This window comes from Myotis daubentonii, chromosome 21 (assembly GCF_963259705.1).
Source record: "Myotis daubentonii chromosome 21, mMyoDau2.1, whole genome shotgun sequence".
Taxonomy (NCBI): domain Eukaryota; kingdom Metazoa; phylum Chordata; class Mammalia; order Chiroptera; family Vespertilionidae; genus Myotis; species Myotis daubentonii.
The window spans coordinates 17,930,606-17,947,933 of NC_081860.1; the positions used below are offsets into that span (position 1 = coordinate 17,930,606).

The 17,328-nt window shown below is 49.9% G+C and overlaps 1 protein-coding gene across 3 annotated transcripts in view; it reads right to left on the reverse strand.

Moving 5' to 3' along the window:
* UBE3A (ubiquitin protein ligase E3A) overlaps positions 1 to 17,328 on the reverse strand; it is a 40,965-nt gene that overhangs the window by 7,714 nt on the left and 15,923 nt on the right. For 2 of the 3 annotated variants that reach the window (XM_059678082.1, XM_059678084.1), the window contains exons 4-7: positions 14,883 to 14,927; positions 9,619 to 9,923; positions 6,705 to 7,984; positions 730 to 874 (exon numbers count right to left, since the gene is read on the reverse strand). In XM_059678082.1, the coding sequence (XP_059534065.1) occupies positions 730 to 874; positions 6,705 to 7,984; positions 9,619 to 9,923; positions 14,883 to 14,927 (1,775 nt within the window). Of the gene's footprint in view, positions 1 to 729; positions 875 to 6,704; positions 7,985 to 9,618; positions 9,924 to 14,882; positions 14,928 to 16,263; positions 16,459 to 17,328 lie in introns of all 3 variants that reach the window. The other variant, XM_059678085.1, reaches the window with a different exon arrangement.

Below are 17,328 nucleotides of genomic sequence, written 5' to 3' on the forward strand. Positions count from 1 at the left end.
AGGAAGGTCCTGGGGGAACAAGGAGGCGTGTGGGACACGTCAGGGCTCAGGTGCCAGGGAAAAGCCCGGTAAGCAAAGGGTGTGGCTCTCCTGAAATCCATTTTGCCGTTTCTCTGACCTCATTTCTATCACCTTCCATCAAGTAGGATGTGTAACGTGCATTTTTCTTAGCAGTTCTGCAAATATCGCCAATCTAGAGCCAATGCCTAGCATTTCTAGGTGCATGAGAAACAGAGGTTGCCAAACGTATGAAGCTTACAAATGAATTTCCTAGCTCAAAAAGGGCATGATTTTGTCTCTCACAGGTTTACTTTGAACACATTACTCACAGATGACATGGCCTTCTGTGAGCTGACGTTAGCTAGAATGCAGAGTCTTCCCACACCTGTATTGTCACGAACTCAATGTCTCGTTCCATTGACACGTGTACAGATGACAGGCTGAGCACAGGACCAGAAAAGCCAGCTCGGCGCACACACTGGCATCAGCAGGCAGCAGCTATGGGGGTTTCTGTTTTATTTACCCAAGAGGGAATGCCCTGCATGAAAATACTTGGCCAAGTGACACCTAAGGAAGCGCCTGCATGAACCAGTGAGGTGCGCCAGTTCCAGGAGCCCAGACTCCGTCGGGGTCGGCGCAGAGGGAATCGCACAAACCATTTGCTGCTGCCCTCCCAGTGAGAACACGCACACTCCCAGGAAACCCTCTCAGCTCAGGGAGACGCCTTACCGATGTCGGGGTTGAAGATCTCCTCCACAACCAGCTGGAAGAATTCTTTGGAAACCCCTCCCTCGTCAACTCCTTGTTCTCCTTCGAACTCCACATACAACTGTTTCTTCAAGTCAGCAGGGTTCTCCATCGCGATCATCTCTAGCTGGGGAGTGAAAGGGAAGGGAGGTAACTGCGGCGTCAGGGCCAGGAACGCGCGCACACGAGAAGCAGACACGAGGGCGGGCGAGGGGGGTGCTTCAGGCGGAAGGAAGAAGCCAGTGCGGGCAGACTTGGTCCACAGATGGAAGATGAGGCAGAAAGAGCCTGCAGAGATGAGGTAGGGTACGTCCTACTGACTGACGGAAGCAGCACCCAGCAGACACGCAGACTTCCTGGTCCTTGTGGGAGACCCCTGGGCTATGGGTTAGGACAGAGGAGTCCACAAAACTCAGGACGACACAAACCAAATCATTTCAGCAGAAACAGTAGAATATAGACATCTGACCTCAAAACTGTTCACTATATAGTTCTTCCTATTATAATACAAACTCAAGAATTAGGTCTTAGTATCTATTAAGCCATAAGTAAAACGAACTTCAATTAAAAGCACACGCAATGAACAGGAAAGCCTCTGATCTACCTGGCATTCAGTACCCGTTACGCTCTTTCACGGGTAGAACCGTCCACACCCACTTTTAGGAGACGAGGCATGTGCTTGCTCATACCCTTCCTCTTAACGTCTCAAACGTTATCAAAACCTACCATTTCAACGATAAACCTTTCCCAATATCTCTTTGTATGTACTAGATAAACAGTCATTATGAGATGAATCACAAAGTCACACTAGATTCCTCTCTGCTCTAAAAAAACAAAAACAAAAAAAAAAAACTCACTAGATTCTAATGTAAAATATTTGCACTGCAGTTTGTTGGTTTATGTATCTGAAGCTTACTAACAGCATGCCTAACTGATCATCCACCTGACTTGCTCCCTTTAAATGCCTTCTGGCTGTTAAAAACATTTTTTAATTTGCCAAGATAGAATATTTAAGGGTTTTCAGGTTATTGGCCATTATCCAACTAGAATTTCTTTTTATTTATTGTCTAAAGTTTTATATATGTCTTTTTCCCCAGACTTACCCCCTGCCCCCATTAGAATTTTAAAAATATCTTTGAGCAAGGCAAACCTCACTGGAATACGCGTATTGGAGTCCTAAGGTGACTACTATAGGTTAACAGCACTAGTTTGGACGTTCCCGTGTGCCTGTACACACACACACACACACACACACACACACGAGTCACACGAGTCAGGTCAGTTGCCCTAAATCAGTAATGGCGAACCTATGACACGTGTCAGAGGTGACACGCTAACTCATTTTTTTGGTTGATTTTTCTTTGTTAAATGGCATCCTATCTAATAATAGACAAACATGGTAATTAACCATACCTCCGCTACGCTTCCCATTGGCTAATCAGGGTGATATGCAAATTAACTGCCAACAAAGATGGCGGCCGGAAGCCACTCAGCTAAAGCGAGCAGGAGGCTTGCTTGCTCCAGTCTCAGCAACCATGTTGCAATTATAGAAGCTAAACAAACCCCAGATACCTGCTTTCAGCCAGCCGGCCTCAGAGCTGGAGCTGCAACAAAGTTTCAATTACAGAAGGTAAATAAATCCCAAAATAAAAAAAGAAAAAAGAAAAAAGGAGAGACTGGGAGCTTCAGTTGCAGGCTTGGCCCACCTGAAAACAGCCCTCAGCCCCTCATCCAGGCTGGTCAGGCACCCGAGTGGGGACCCCCACCTGAAGGGGGTGTGGCCAGCCTGAAAACAGCCCTCAGCCCCTCATCCAGTCTGGCCAGGCACCCCAGTGGGGACCCCCACCTGAAGGGGGTGCGGGCAGCCGGAAAACAGCCATCAGCCACTCATCTAGGCAGGTCAGGCACCCCATTGGGGACCAGCACCCTAAAGGGGGTGCGAGCAGCCTGAAAACAGTCATCAGCCCCTCACCCAGGCTGGCCAGGCACCCAAGCGGGATCCCCACCCTGATCCGGGACACCACTCAGGGCAAACCAGCTGGCCCCCACCCGTGCACCAGGCCTCTATCCTATATAGTAAAAGGGTAATATGCAAACTGACCCTAACAGCAGAAAGACTGGGAATGACTGGTCACTATGACACAAACTGACCACCAGGGGGCAGACGCTCAATGCAGGAGCTGCCCTCTGGTGGTCAGTGCGCTCCCATATGAGGGAGCTCTGCTCAGCCACAAGCCAGGCTGACAGCCGCCAGCACAGCGGTGGTGGTGGGAGCCTCTCCTGCCTCCTCGGCAGCGCTAAGGATGTCCGACTGCAGTTTAGGCCTGCTTGCCGCTGGCAAGTGGACATTCCCCGAGGGCCGCCAGGCTGCCAGAGGGATGTCTGATTGCCAGCTTAGGCCCAATCCCCCCGGGAAGCAGGCCTCAGCCAGCAGGTGGTCATCCCCCAAGGGTTACCAGACTGAGAGAGGGCACAGGCCAGGCTGAGGAACCCCCCCACCCCCGCGTGCACAAATATTTGTGCACCGGGCCTCTAGTTTAAATATATAAAATAAATATCAAAAATATAAGTCTTTGTGTTACTATGGTTGCAAATATCAAAAAATTTCTATATGTGACACGGCACCAGAGTTAAGTTAGGGTTTTTCAAAATGCTGACACGCCGAGCTCAAAAGGTTCACCATCACTGCCCTAGATCAAGGTTTTTCAAAACTGACAACTGCAACTGGATAGTGGAGCGTGAACCCACTCAGGTCTGCGCCCAATGGGGGGATGAGAACGCGTTCCACACGCAATGGCACCCACTGTCCTGTGACACTGCTGTGCGATTCTATGCACGGAGAGAACAAGACCAAATCGATCTGGGAATCGTCACCTCTGGAGACTCTGTGCACAGAGACTCGAGCGTGGAGGCGTGCTGTCCTGCACCACAGTGCTCGCTAACATCTACGCCAACTTGAACCAGCATCACGTATTTGTGAGGCAGCAAGTTCTCAGCTGCTGTGCTTGCAGGAGTGGTTTTTATTTTCTTCTTTACGCTTTCCAGTATTTTAATTTTTTTTTTTACAATAAGTGTATGTTACTTTTAGAATCAGGAGCATCAAATGTAAATATGTAAAAAGAATTATTTGAAAAACAGGCAGCAACTGAAATCTGCTGGTGAAAACTTCCCATATTATCTGTCTTAGATTATCAGTCCAGATAGAAATAAGTGGGTCTGTAAAATACATTTACATACCCGTGGGTAGCCTACCTTTAAAATTTTAATAATTGCGGTAACAAATACATACCTTAAAGTTTAGCAACAAGCATTTAGACAAAGACCATTATTATGTAAGAGATTACATTTTTTACTTTTCTTGAAAGTAACCAATTTCAACCCATTATTCAATGAGAATAATTAACGAATTAAATTGTAAAGGTGTATCACTTTTCACAGAGACATCAAAAGCTGCCTGGAATGCAGGATATTCGAAAATTGGAAAGGTATGTCCATGAACATTCTGAAAAGGTCAATCTGTTTACAGCTCGAAATGAATTCATGTCAATGAATTCATCCAGACCTGGATCTCCCTCTCTGGGTTCTGTTAAAGGTAGGTCTCCTTAGTTTAGGAAGGAGAGACCACTGGGGAAATTGAAAGGAGGGTGCAATGACGAGTCCTAGGGGGAAATAGTCCAGTCCCGCATGGGAGGGGGGTAGTTCTTAAAATGACTCTGAGGTGCCTATTTGTGGAAAGACAGCTTAGATTTCACTAGATTTCTGTTTTCACACTTTAACCCTCTGAAATTTGGACATACAAGTGACAGCATCTTACAACGAATGGGCAGCATTTTTTCTTGTTTAGTAGCAATAATAGTGTGTCCTGCAAACAACGGTATCTTAAGGTCCAAAAAAATGCTGTAAAAACACAAAGTCTTCTGTTGACATCAAAGACAGTTCAAAGACAGTTCCTCTAAGGACTCCAGCCAGGAAACAATTTGCTAGTCTAATTTGAATTACATGATACATGAAAGCAGTGAAGACATATTCTTCTTAAAAAAACATGTAATTACTAGAGGCCCGGTGCACAAATTTATGCACGGTGGGGTCTGACCAGCCTGCTCCGATTGGGGCTGATCGGGCTGGGCCGGCAGAGGGGAGGGGCTGCGGGCGGTTGGCCAGTCGGCCCCAACCCCTGGTCGAACCCCCCCTCCAACCCCAATCGGACAATTGGCATATTAGCCTTTTATTAATAGGATTAATTCAAGTTACTACCCATTCCTTTTCCTCCAAGCTTGTCAGTCTTACAATTAATAACTGAAAAGTGAACCCAACAGAAAACATGTTCACGGGGCACGTGTGTGGTGACTGTTTTCTGGGCCTCGTTTGTCAGTAACAAGTAGATGGACGCCAAGGCCTTTTCAGCTACTGAAGCCGAGGCCCCTACGGCCTTCACTGTGGAACTCTCAGCACTGAGCTCACTGCAGTGTCTTGTTTCCTCTTTACTTCCTGAATCCAGAGCATACAAAAGTGGGTCAATAGGCGTGTTTGTCCAACTGTGGCATAAGATGAAGAATGAGCATTAAGAAAGCCAAGCATACCCTTAGGGAACAAGATGTTGAAAACCCCTGGGTCCTTTACAGTTCACCCGAGAGGATGCCCTTCTCCATTCTGCTGGGAGCCCGCTTTAGTGACGACTACGGTGACTGGTTCACCCTACGAGCACTCAGAAAGCACAGGCCGCTGACAGTTCTGCCTCCAGGGCCCACGGTGCTGCTTCCTTCCTCACCTTCCCACATGGTGCTACTTTAGAGGAGGAAGCAAAAGGCAGGCAGTGAAGAGTGGCATCTGCTCAGTGGGAGCCCTGAGCAGCCCCTGGGGGGCGCGTCCTGGTCCGTGTGCACAGGTCACTGCTCGGCAAGGTGCCTCCCCCAGGACGCCAGGAGCGAACTGCTCTGTGGACACACGGGGTGAATGCTGATTCATAGCAGGCCCGGTCATATGCAGCGTTGACGTATTAAGCAGAACTCATTTTTACAACAACCTGTTAGCATTTATTTAAAAACTCAATTCATGTTACGCGATCACCTGCTTCAAATAAAAGGTCTTACACACCAAACTGGGTGACTGTTTCCTCAAAATCCAAAAAATGTTGAAAACCGAAATAAGCACATGGACAAGAAAGTGCCTAAACTTTTGCTGGCTCTTTGCCTGCCTGACCCGGGGGGGAGGGAGGGTTAGGAGCAGAAGGCAGGTGAGGAGTGGACACTTTTTAAGCTCCGGGTCGGACGAACCTCAGGGTCCCTCCAGTGGGGTGTGCGGCTCTGCTCTAACAATGGGAATTCAGAAAGACCTCACGGGCTCCCACAGAACGTCGCTCGGGTCCATGCACAACGCCCTACACGCGGCTCCCCGACGTAAAGCACTGCCGGCTGACCCCCTGCGCCGTGACGCGGCTGAGCTAAAACGTGACGCTCACACTCACTCCTGGCGCCCCCCACGGCCCTTGGTCCCGAACCTGTCTTTCCCCAACATCCACTTCTCTTTTTGGGGTTAGCGATCAGGATTTAGAAGACCTATTCTTGTTTCCGAAGAGCGGGGGGTCGTTATAAAAGACAACCAGTACCTTGTGGAACACACGGTGTAAGTGGGACAGAAGTGTAACCCTTATGCTGACAATTTTAAAAACTGCCTGGAGGAGACCTGACTTGGGGTAGTGACCACACAATACAACCTCCAGGCGATGTGTTCTAGAACTGTGTGCCTGACGCCTATGTCACTTTTTGAAGCCTCTGTAATCTTACTGACCGATGTCACCCCAATAAAGTCCATAGAAAGGAAGAGGCCTGTCGGTGTGCCTGGGTTACATGATACCATTTCTTTTGTTTTCGGGCCACTTATGAAATGAACTCACGGAGCTGCGTCACAGGGACTAGGTGTCTGACCTAGGACCGCTCGTTCAACACTAGCCCACTTACCCGGACAAGCGCATCGTCTATGATATGGTCGCGCCTGACTTTGAGTCTCAGGTACGGGTTCAGCTGCTGCCCCTGCACTAGGCTGTACAGAACAGTGATCCTCCGCTCGCTGTACATGCGGATCCTGTTGTCATAATACAGGCCCAAGTTCTTGGTGACGGCATTCAATATGAAGGGGCAGGTCATAAAGGAGAACTTGTTCTCCGTTTCTACTTTGAAGAAAGTATAGTCTTTGTCCATTTCCAGAACATCGTTCAGTGGCTCGTTGATGAACTCTTCGAAAGGGATGAGTGGTTTCCGACAGTCCAGGGTCTTCACGCCGAGCTCGGTCTCCAGGGGGTCCACCCGGGGGCCCTTCTTGTTTCTTCTCTCCTCCCCCAGGAGCTCCTGGAGGGTCAGCTCGCTGGACTCCGGGAGGGGCTCGTCGTCGTCTTCCTCGTTGTGGTTGGTGTCCACGTCCCCTCCCACCACGTTTGCATAGTACACCATCTTCAAGCACTTGGAGGCAGCAACAATGGCGTCGTCGTCATTCACGAGGTTCCTCTCGCTCCCCAGGTTCCGGTTGTTGAACTCGTTGCTGATGACCTTGTACGTGATGAGCTGCTGGAAGGTCTCCATCATCCTCCGGATCTGCTCGGCGCTGTACTGAGACCACAGCCTCACCAGCTTCCCCTGGGCTGCCAGGGGCAGCTTGCTCATGGCTTTGCAAAATAACGGCAACGCCATTTCCAGGTACTCAGGGCTGTGGAGATTCCTATTCTCCATCACAATGATGAACAAGTTCAGGTAATTGGCATCGCGGGAGTACACGTTGTGATAGGTCAAGTCGCATTCCACGTTAGGTGACAAGTACACAAGGGCGTTGAGGAAGGCAGTCTCTACCTTTTCATTCGAGAGCAACCTGCTGTAGACCCTCCGAATGGCCTCGACGTCCACAGACACGTCCTCGGGGCCCAGCTTCTGGGAGCCGCCGCCTTGGGAGCCGCCGCTCGTTCTGGAGGAAGAGGCCTCAGAATCCTCTTCCATCGCCGCGGCCACGGCGGCGACCACGGCAGAGCCCGTGGCCTTCTCCTTCTCGTCTTCATCTTTGTCTTCGTCCTTGGCTTGAAGGGACTTCAGCTCCTCCTTGGTGTGCTGCTTGGCTTTCCGGAAGCTCTGCACCAGGGCCTCCGCGCTGGAAAACACTCTCCCGATCACACGGATTAGAGGGGAGTAATCCTCTCTCTCTCTACATAATTCAAGAATTTCATAGACTATTTCTTCTGTTAGGTAAGTCACATCTAGAAATTAGAGGGGAAAAGAGAGAACAGTTATTTATGGATGTTGAGTGTTTTAGTAAGTTCTGGTGAAAAGTAAAATCACCACCTATCGTGCATTCAGTAAACACCATTGATGACCGACAATTCTGTTTTTAATGAACGGCTGACACCCACACCTCGCCATCTTTCCTGTCCTTCCGTGCGAGGCCTCCTGAGCCCCGCGGCTCCCCAGTCGCTGTGCATCTCCCGCGGCTCACTCACCCTCGCGCCCTCGCCCCCGAGCAGCACTGCTACCTACTCCAGCGATGGCGAACCTATGACACGCGTGTCAGAGGTGACACGCGAACTCATTATTTTGGTTAATTTTTCTTTGTTAAATGGCATTTAAATATATAAAATAAATATCAAAAATATGAGTTTTGCCAAAACCGGTTTGGCTCAGTGGATAGAGCGTCGGCCTGCGGACTCAAGGGTCCCGGGTTCGATTCCGGTCAAGGGCGTGTACCTGGGTTGTGGGCACATCCCCAGTGGGGGATGTGCAGGAGGCGGCTGATCGATGTTTCTCTCTCATCGATGTTTCTGACTCTCTCTCTCTCTCCCTTCCTCTCTGTAAAAAATCAATAAAATATATTTTAAAACAAAATATATGAGTTTTTGTTTTACTATGGTTGCAAATATCAAAAAATTTCTGTATGTGACACGGCACCAGTTAAGTTAGGGTTTTTCCAAACGCTGACACGCGGAGCTCAGAAGGTTCGCCGTCACTGCCCTGGTCACTCCCCGTCCACAAGACCCAGAAGGCCCGCGTGAGGACGGTCCCTTCAGCAGCCCCTTTGGAGCCTCCCTGTCTGGCTGCCCAGGAGGGCCTTCTGGGGGCAACCATCAGCACGCCTTCCTCCAAGCTGAGGCTGACAGACACGGCCATCTGCGGCCAGCGGTCAGGCCCGAATAAAGCGGTGAGCTCTAGCTCACCTGCGTCCGGAACAAAAAGCTTCCACTTTTAAAACACTATCACCTCTGCCCAGCCAGCGTGGCTCGGCAGTTGAGAGTTGACCCATGAACCAGGAGGCCATGGTTTTTATTCCTGGTCGGGGCACCTGCCTGGGTTGCAGGCTCGATCCCCAGTAGGGGGCAGGCAGGAGGCAGCCGATCCATGTTTCTCTCTCCTTTCCCTCTCCCTCCACTGGCAGCGATGATCCTTGGCCGCGGTGTGCCAGATGCCTGGGGAAGGGGAGCGGGAGGTGGGAAGAATGTACTAGGAGGGAGACGGGATGATCTCTCGGGTGACGACTACATGTGCCCTGGGAAGTAGAAGACCACCCACCCGCCTTGCGCGCCGTGCCGGGGCCCTCCCTCACGCCCGAAACTGGCCTCGTTTAGGAGATCGGCTGCCACTTAATACCTTTTTCCTAGTGGAAAAGGGTTTAAAAGCTCCCATCCCGCCATGAACAGACACTGCTTCTCCTAAGAAACCATGAGAGCAGCACACCAGCTAAATCACTGGCTCCATTACCAGCGTAAAGAAACCGTTTCCACTCTGCTGTCATGTCCGAGGAGTCACACAATGAGACAGACACACAAAGCCCTTCCTCGTTATTTAAACCTCCAAGCGGGTTTTCAGTGAAAAATTCTCCATGGGAAATGGAGCGCCTAACCTTTGAAGTCATTTCTGGCTGCTAGTCCGTCCTTCTTGTTCATCTTCACGTCAGAGCAGGAGTTGGCGGCGCCTTTCGCGTTCTCCAGGTACGCGGAGCTCGCCCCTTTCTTGGAGGGATGAGGGTCACAGAGTTTCGCGTTAACCTTGTAGAGCTCGAGGGCCTTGATCGCGGCCGCATTGTTGTCCATGCGCAGGAAGGAGGGGCAGGACGCGCAGCACTCATTCGTGCAGGCCTCATTCCCACAGCCCTCGGTTAGCTGGTGGTAGTAGCGTTCTATTAGGTGCTTTGCAGCTGCTCGCTTCCTGCCAAACAGTCAACAAGAAGCACAGTGATTAGTAAGCCCAGAAAGCTCCCCGATGCCAGCAAGTCAGGCAGGCTCGGAAGTCGTGAGCGTGCACACGCAGATGAGCTGTGGGGAATGGGGACCTGCTGGCCCAAGGCTTCCTCAATGAGTGAGACACTCGGTAGCTGCTTCCTATGAGGCTATGATGAACACGAGGCTACCAGTGCCGATCCACATACTGTTTAAATAGAGTATGTTTTGCTTTGGTTTAAAAGGGGGGGAGCCTGTCTGATGGTAAACATAAACTGTTTATCATAACTGGTGACAATCACAAGGTTTATGGCTAAGAGTTTCAGTACTTTCTCACTTTAGAAATTCACATTAAGAAATGAGAATCTATTTAAAGTACCAATCCAACTTTCCTTTAGATAATCACATGTTATTTCAACCATTTGTTTTATATTTATAGTTAACAGAACTTCTACCGAGAAGAAAACATGTTTTCCCCCTTACCTTCCCTATGGGGATTTTAAAATGAATTTATAAATGAAATATCCAGCACTGTGCCGTGTCACACCATCCTGACCCTAAAACATGCTGTTCCACTTCCTCATCAACCTCACGCCACAGCAACAGGAAGTATTTCCACTCCCCTTCACTTGGCGTGTAGGTGAGGGTCCCCGGGGACGAGGCAGCCCCACTCCGGGGCGGCTCGGCCGAGACCCAGCACCACAGCTGGCGCAGAGGCGGCTCCGGAATCAACAGAGCCGCTCACAGCCGTTCCTTCGGGTCCCAAGTTCACATGCACAGGAACAAGAACGACCCAGGAAATCAAAGCCCTACCCGAAAGCTACCTAATTCCATGCTCCAACTGTTCCCACGATTATCTTCCTGCAAATGGCATTAGAGTTTGGGTCTCGTTAATTGTGAGATGCAGCCTGTTAATCATGACACACTGAGCACTCACAGGAAGGCAGAGAAGCAGTACGTAAGGGAGGGACACGTTAGTAAGTCCAATTTCTCCTCAAAAGCAGGATTTTGTCTGAAACTATCAAGGTGACAAAAAGTAACAATGCGAACACACCCTATTCATTCTGGCATTTCTAGTCTTCAGATGTCCCGTACAGACTCACCACTCCCCATGCAAACAGACACACACACACACACACACACACACACACACACCCCACCTAAAGCCTGCAGGGACGTGACAGAGGGATTTCATTGTGTGTAGCTACACACAGGCCCATGTTTACAAATACAGATGATTATTCTACATACATTCCCATGCCAGCGACTGAAGTGACACATGTACAGGAAGACAGACGACAAGTTTCCCCGTGATGCAGTGCTCGGTAAAGGGGCGGCTGCACCCTCTCCCAAGGGCAGGAGCTTTCTTGCGAGAAGGGAAACGGGTGTGTGTCTCTTTTCTGGAGGAAACTAGGATCAGTTACCAAAAGTCTTCAAAGTAACCAGAGCATGAGCCATGGGAGTGAGAGATCCCACTCGAGGGAAACAATTGGACAATTTTTGGAAAATGCAGTGTCTATGAAACCTGAAAAAAATCAACATGCCTGCCAACAGACGATCACTTACATGCTCACCATTCACACGACGGAATAAACAAAAATCACAACGGAATAGAAAACTGTGGCGAGGAACAGTATTCCTCACACATCGCTAACGAGAAGGCAGCAGCCCGGCAGTGCGCTCACCCGGAGCCGGCTGCCCGGGGACCCGCTGGCTCTGCCCCTGGTGTGGGTCCCGTACCGGCCCTGTGTCCTCGGCCCTGTACAACGGGGCACCCTGAGAACGGCGTGGCTGAGAGAGGAGTGAGCGAGCCGTGGGGTAGACATGCCTGCAGGGAGCACCAGGCAGGAGATAGCCACTCTCCTTCTCAGTCATCACCACCCTCCCGAGTGCGTGAACAGGCACGTTAACCCTCATTCCGCAGATGTGTACAGCAGCGATCTTACAAGCCTCACGTCTAATCAGAGATTTGAACCCAGGCCCGACTCCAAAACCTGGGCTTTTTAATACCCAAGGGGGTTTAACACCAGAAAGGGAAGCAGGGGCCCTGTTTGACCTGCTTCTGCCCAAGGACTGGGATCTGCAGCTCCGCTCGGACGGGCCGGGACGGGACAGGGCGGGAAGGGAGCCCCGCCAAGCCGCCTGGTCACCAATGGGATCAGGCACAGGAAGCGTCCTCCTGCCTTCCTCGCTGGGTGACACCTGCTCACCTGGGCAAGTCTGTGTGCCTGTCAGTGCAGAGCACACAGAGGGCCTGTGATGGGATGGGCGCCTCACAATGACAGTTTGGTCATAACTGGACCAGGTGAACCCTCCCCAGGAGGAACCGTCAAATCACAGATGGGCCGTCTAGCCCGCCACCTGTCCTTACAGCCTGCGAGCTAAGAATGGTGTTTGCAACCTTAAATGGTGGGAAAAGTCAGGAAAAGGGACATTCTGTGACCGGGGAAATGATGTCAAATCCACGTTTCCGTGTCCAAGCTCACGCGTGTCCCGGCTGCCCACGGCTGTGTCCGCACGGCCACAGCAGACACTGCGCGGCTGCAGAGCCTAAAATAAACCCCACCTGGCGCTTCACAGAAACATGTCTCAAGTCTTTATTTAGCGCCTGCTCGCTGCCCTCCAGCGACACGGCCATCCAACCACACGGCTCCGCGCACTCTTCCCCCAGCAAGTCAGCGCAGCAACATGGACGCCTTTCCCCAAATACAATGAGAGACAAAAGGACAGGGAGGAGGAGGAGGAGAGGAGGAAGAAAAGGAGCTACGCATACCAGTTCTCAAAAAAAATAAAAAAACAAAACCCCCATCACAATCGTAATGAAAATATCAGAGGTCTACGCTGACCATGACTCTGCTTCACCCGTCAAGGTGCCAACACGAGGGAAGGAGGCGTAATGGCCCCCGTCAATGGCCAACCACTGGGGCTAGAACCAAAGAAGTGGCTGCCAACAACAGAGGAGGCGGCAGTCAGAAAAGATCTTAAACCGACTGTACTAGGCGGTGGGAAAATAGGCGATGAGCACAGGAACGAAGAAGATGAGCCGTAAGAGCAGCAGCTGTCAGAAAGCGAAGACGTGTCAGTGAGTAACGAGCAAACAAGATGCAAATCAGAATGAACAATGACAGGAAAGAAACAGTAACTGAAATGCAACATACAACTAACGGAGGATAAAGTAGAGAATAAAAGAAGATAAAATGGCAAAGTTCAAAAAGAGTGACTGTGTGAGCAGTGACTTTAAGTGGAGATGACGTCCGGTGAAGCCGTGAGGAACCGAGACGCCGGAGATGAGGCCGAGATAGGCCGTGGCCAGCCTGCCCAGTGGACACACACTGCTCACTGGTTTCCCAGAGCAGGTGCCCCTGCCCCTCTAGGATGCTGCCTTGGCAAACACACCACCGCCACCCGTATGTAAGGAGAGATTCTGGACGCGTGAGCAACAGCACCCGACACAGTGCCAGGCCTCACAGAAAGAATCCCAGCAGACGCCCGCGACGGTTCCGGTAAGGCTGGGTCTGCCGCAACTGCGCTGAGGGGACGGGGTGAGCTCCTAGGACCCTAGTCCAGCCAACAAGGCTGTAACTATAATGTAACATACAGTCTCCACTGAAACTTTTTAAATATAAATCAATAATTTTACTGTTTGAAGTATGTTTAACAGAATAAACCCTAATGAATGATTTATTGAGCTTTATAACCCACAGTGCTTGTTATACAGTAAATACAAGATAAAATTATAGAACTAAATATGTACATAAAATCATTCACCTTTAAAAACATGTTAAGGTGTCACATTTTACATTAAAATTATAGTTAATGCTTGTACGTATATACATATTATATATATATCTCCATCCACCTCGCTCACAAAACACATGCCGCGTGTAAGTGCTCGTGACGACGTGGTGTCACTGTCGGCGTGCCCGGGCTGTGCACACACAAGCGCTGACAAATACACGGACTGCAGAGAACGCCCACGCGTCTGAAAGGGCAGAAACGAGCGCTGTGCCCACGCTCAGTAGTTGGTTCCGTCACAACAGGCACTGACCAACGTGTGCCAGGCCTCCTCACCAGGCCTCCGCGCTCGTGTTCAGTGAGCGGACAGACGACCAAGAACCACCTGAAGCAGCCCGACCACAGTCAGCCCCGCAGGACAGACGGGGCGGGGGCAGACGGGGACGGGGGCAGAGGGGGCGGGGACAGACGGGGCGGGGACAGACGGGGCGGGGACAGACGGGGGCGGGACAGACGGGGGCGGGGGCAGAGGAGAGCGTGCAAGGCCCTACCCTCTCTCTCAAGCCTCACCTCCTGCCCTTCCAGGCATCCAGCCAGCCTGTGCCCCAGACTCTCCGCCGCCCGCCCTGCCCACACTCAGGTGCTGCTTCGTGACTGCTCGTGCGTCTGCCCGGCACGGCCTGCCCTCGCTGCCAGCCACCTACCTCCCAGTCACACTTCCAGATCTACCTCGGCCGCTCTGGCCACCCCAGCTCCCCTGCCCTGTGGATCGGGGTGTCCTGCCTGAGTGCCCTGGTCCTCCTCATGTTCCCCGTCACCCTCGGCCTCCTCCCCCGACAGCGACGGAAACCATTTGCTCCTGCCGTTTCCACGGAGGAGACTACGTCCCTGTCGGCTGGGAACAGACTCAGGCATCCTGCATGCCGGGCACACAGAGGGCACTTGGCCAATGGCTGTGACACTGAGCCTCTCCACTTCCCTCTCATCTCCCCACAGCTGCTGGGGGAGCACAAAGACCTAAGGATCCAGGAGTGTGCGGCCGTCCACTGAGAAGTAGACCCTAGCGACAGAGCACCAAGGCTTAGAGATATCTGTTTAGTAGGAAAACAGTGGGTATACTTCTACCTCCCGATTTATCTTTTAAAGCGTTGCTCTCTCTTTTCCAACGTGAGGCCCCTGAGAGCGACCCCCGGGCTACCCGCCGCCCACTTACATTCGGCTGGCTTCAGTGTCGTCAGACTGCGCTTCTCCTGGCGATCTGTGAACACAAGTGGGGAAAGCTCAGCAGAACGCTCCACGCTCCAGAAAGGGGCAGGTGTTATTTGGGGAGACACATTTGAAAACAACACTTTATCGTGAACAGTTTTAAAAGTAATTCAAGATTTCAACGTGAGAAAAAAGTGGTCAGGTCAGATTGCCGTACAACACGTTTATTTAGGCCTGACTAATAAAAACTCAGTGAATTTTTTTATTAAGGAAAGGAAACTGTGAAAACACTACATTTAGATACCAACATATAAACCAGTATGATGTCACTAATTATTTACAAAGTCAAATGCTTTTAGTGAAAACATACACTGTGAAACTTCCTACCCCAAAATGGTCACCCACAGCATCAAAGGTGTTCGCAGCCCCAGCCGTGAGCTCAGGGCCCTGCTCTACTGCTGCCGGGCTGTGGGACTGGCAGACACAGAGGGCCCCCAGCCTAACATCCTCCTTATCTGGTCCTCGTAAGAAAGTGTCTGCCTACCTCGGCCCGAGATCAGTCATGTTGAACCTGACAGCCTGAGTGAACTGCGAGACAGTTGGGCCGGGTTCGCCGTCTGACTGTGACCGTCTGGTTCACTAGCTTTCCCTGGAAAGCCCTGGCAGGACGGGCGCCCTCCGGGCATTAGGGCTCTGCTGTGGTAACTCCCCGTGAATTAACATCCGCTATAAACAGCTGCAGTTATTTTCTATTATTTTTAATATACTGCTGCTTTCTCATGTAGAAATTCAAAACTCTAAGACACTAAGCTGGGGCATTGACCCAATTTTGCCCGTCACTACCGCACTGTTCAATTAACCCCTGCTACCCTGTTCACTGTTACAAACAGCATCAGTCAGTGTATACTGAGGTGGATCAACCGAACACTGATTTCTAACACTTTCAAATTCTCAAAATAAATAAAACCTATTTTAGAGTTCAAAAGCTAAACGTTCACAATGACATTACAAGAACTTGCTTTCTGAATTTATCAGAAATTTTGAACAACTTCAGCAAAGGAATCTTAAAATCAGAGCCACCGACAAAAGAGTAAGTGTTGTGCACATTTCTTATCTTTAAAAAACTCATTTCTTTATCAGACTTTCAAAATTACCCCTCTATGGGTCAGAGTCTGGGGAAAAATTGGGGGGGAAGGGGACTCCAGCAGCTCAAGGATTTGCTTTAGATTTTCTCTGCAGTGTATTTTACATTTTCAATCTCGTACAAAATTATATCCGAACTAAGAATCGGGACATGCTGGAGGTGGCAGTGACTTGGCAGTGACACAAATGCAAAAGTCTCACTCCACCCTCTCCCCGGGGAGCAAGCAAACCCCCTGGTGACACACCTGGTCTCCACCAGCCTTGTGGGTAAGTACCCCAAGATTGCTTCCAAACTGGTATCTCTCAGACAGAAGAGCTAAAAACTGATGATAACCCCATGTGCCAGCTGACTCATTTTTGAAAGTGCGACCCTCCAGCATCGGGTGTCATACTGTAAGGAGGCAGGGCAGGCTTGCAAAACAAAAACAAACCTGCTGGCACTAAGGGAAGAGAGGCAGATTAGAAGCTTTCAAACATGTAGGTGGCAACACTTTCAAAGGGACAGGGAAAGAGGAGGGGGGAAATGAGGACAGTGACAGGAAAATTAAAATACGACAGCAAAAGGGCAAGACACAAGCGAGAAGGCAAGTCCGAGTCCTAGAAGCACAGTGTGATGCCGCCAGGTGGAGAGTCTGCAAGGGACAGAGGTTAGAGACATCGTCACATGTAACCACATTCCATTTTCTGATCCCTAAACACGAGACTATAAATATTATAGCATCGAAACATCTCCCAACTACTGCAAATACACTACATTATCATGTAATGTTAACAGGTTAAAGCAAGTACTGAAAGCCATTATAGTCAAACCAAGAAATTTAAACCAATCAGTCTAAAGAAAAATAAAATATTAAAAAAGATTGAAAGACTATTACCCTAAAGCAGATCTATCCTAGGTCTCTTATACGTGGTTAACACAAGTTGTTTTCACTCAATATGGAAATTGTTCTTTAATCAAGAGAAAAGTGAATATACACAGAACTAGTAAAAAATACTTTCTAGCAGAGAATAAGTAACAGAACATATCTGATGAAATTTCTAGTCACTCTGTATATAGCACATTTCTACAGTGTCCTAAATAATTTATCAAAAAATATCCCAAAGTAAGGATTCCAAACTCTCAAATCAAACTCTCAAATCTATGAAGTACCTAACATCTCACAGACTTTCTTCTTTACTGCCATGTTTTTGAAAGTCAGGATCCAACACATGCTTGTGATTTCACCACAGTCAGGAGAGATAATCAAAGGAAAAACAAAAACTACTGACTCAGGTTAACTTGCAGTTTGTTAGAATAACATCAGAAACAA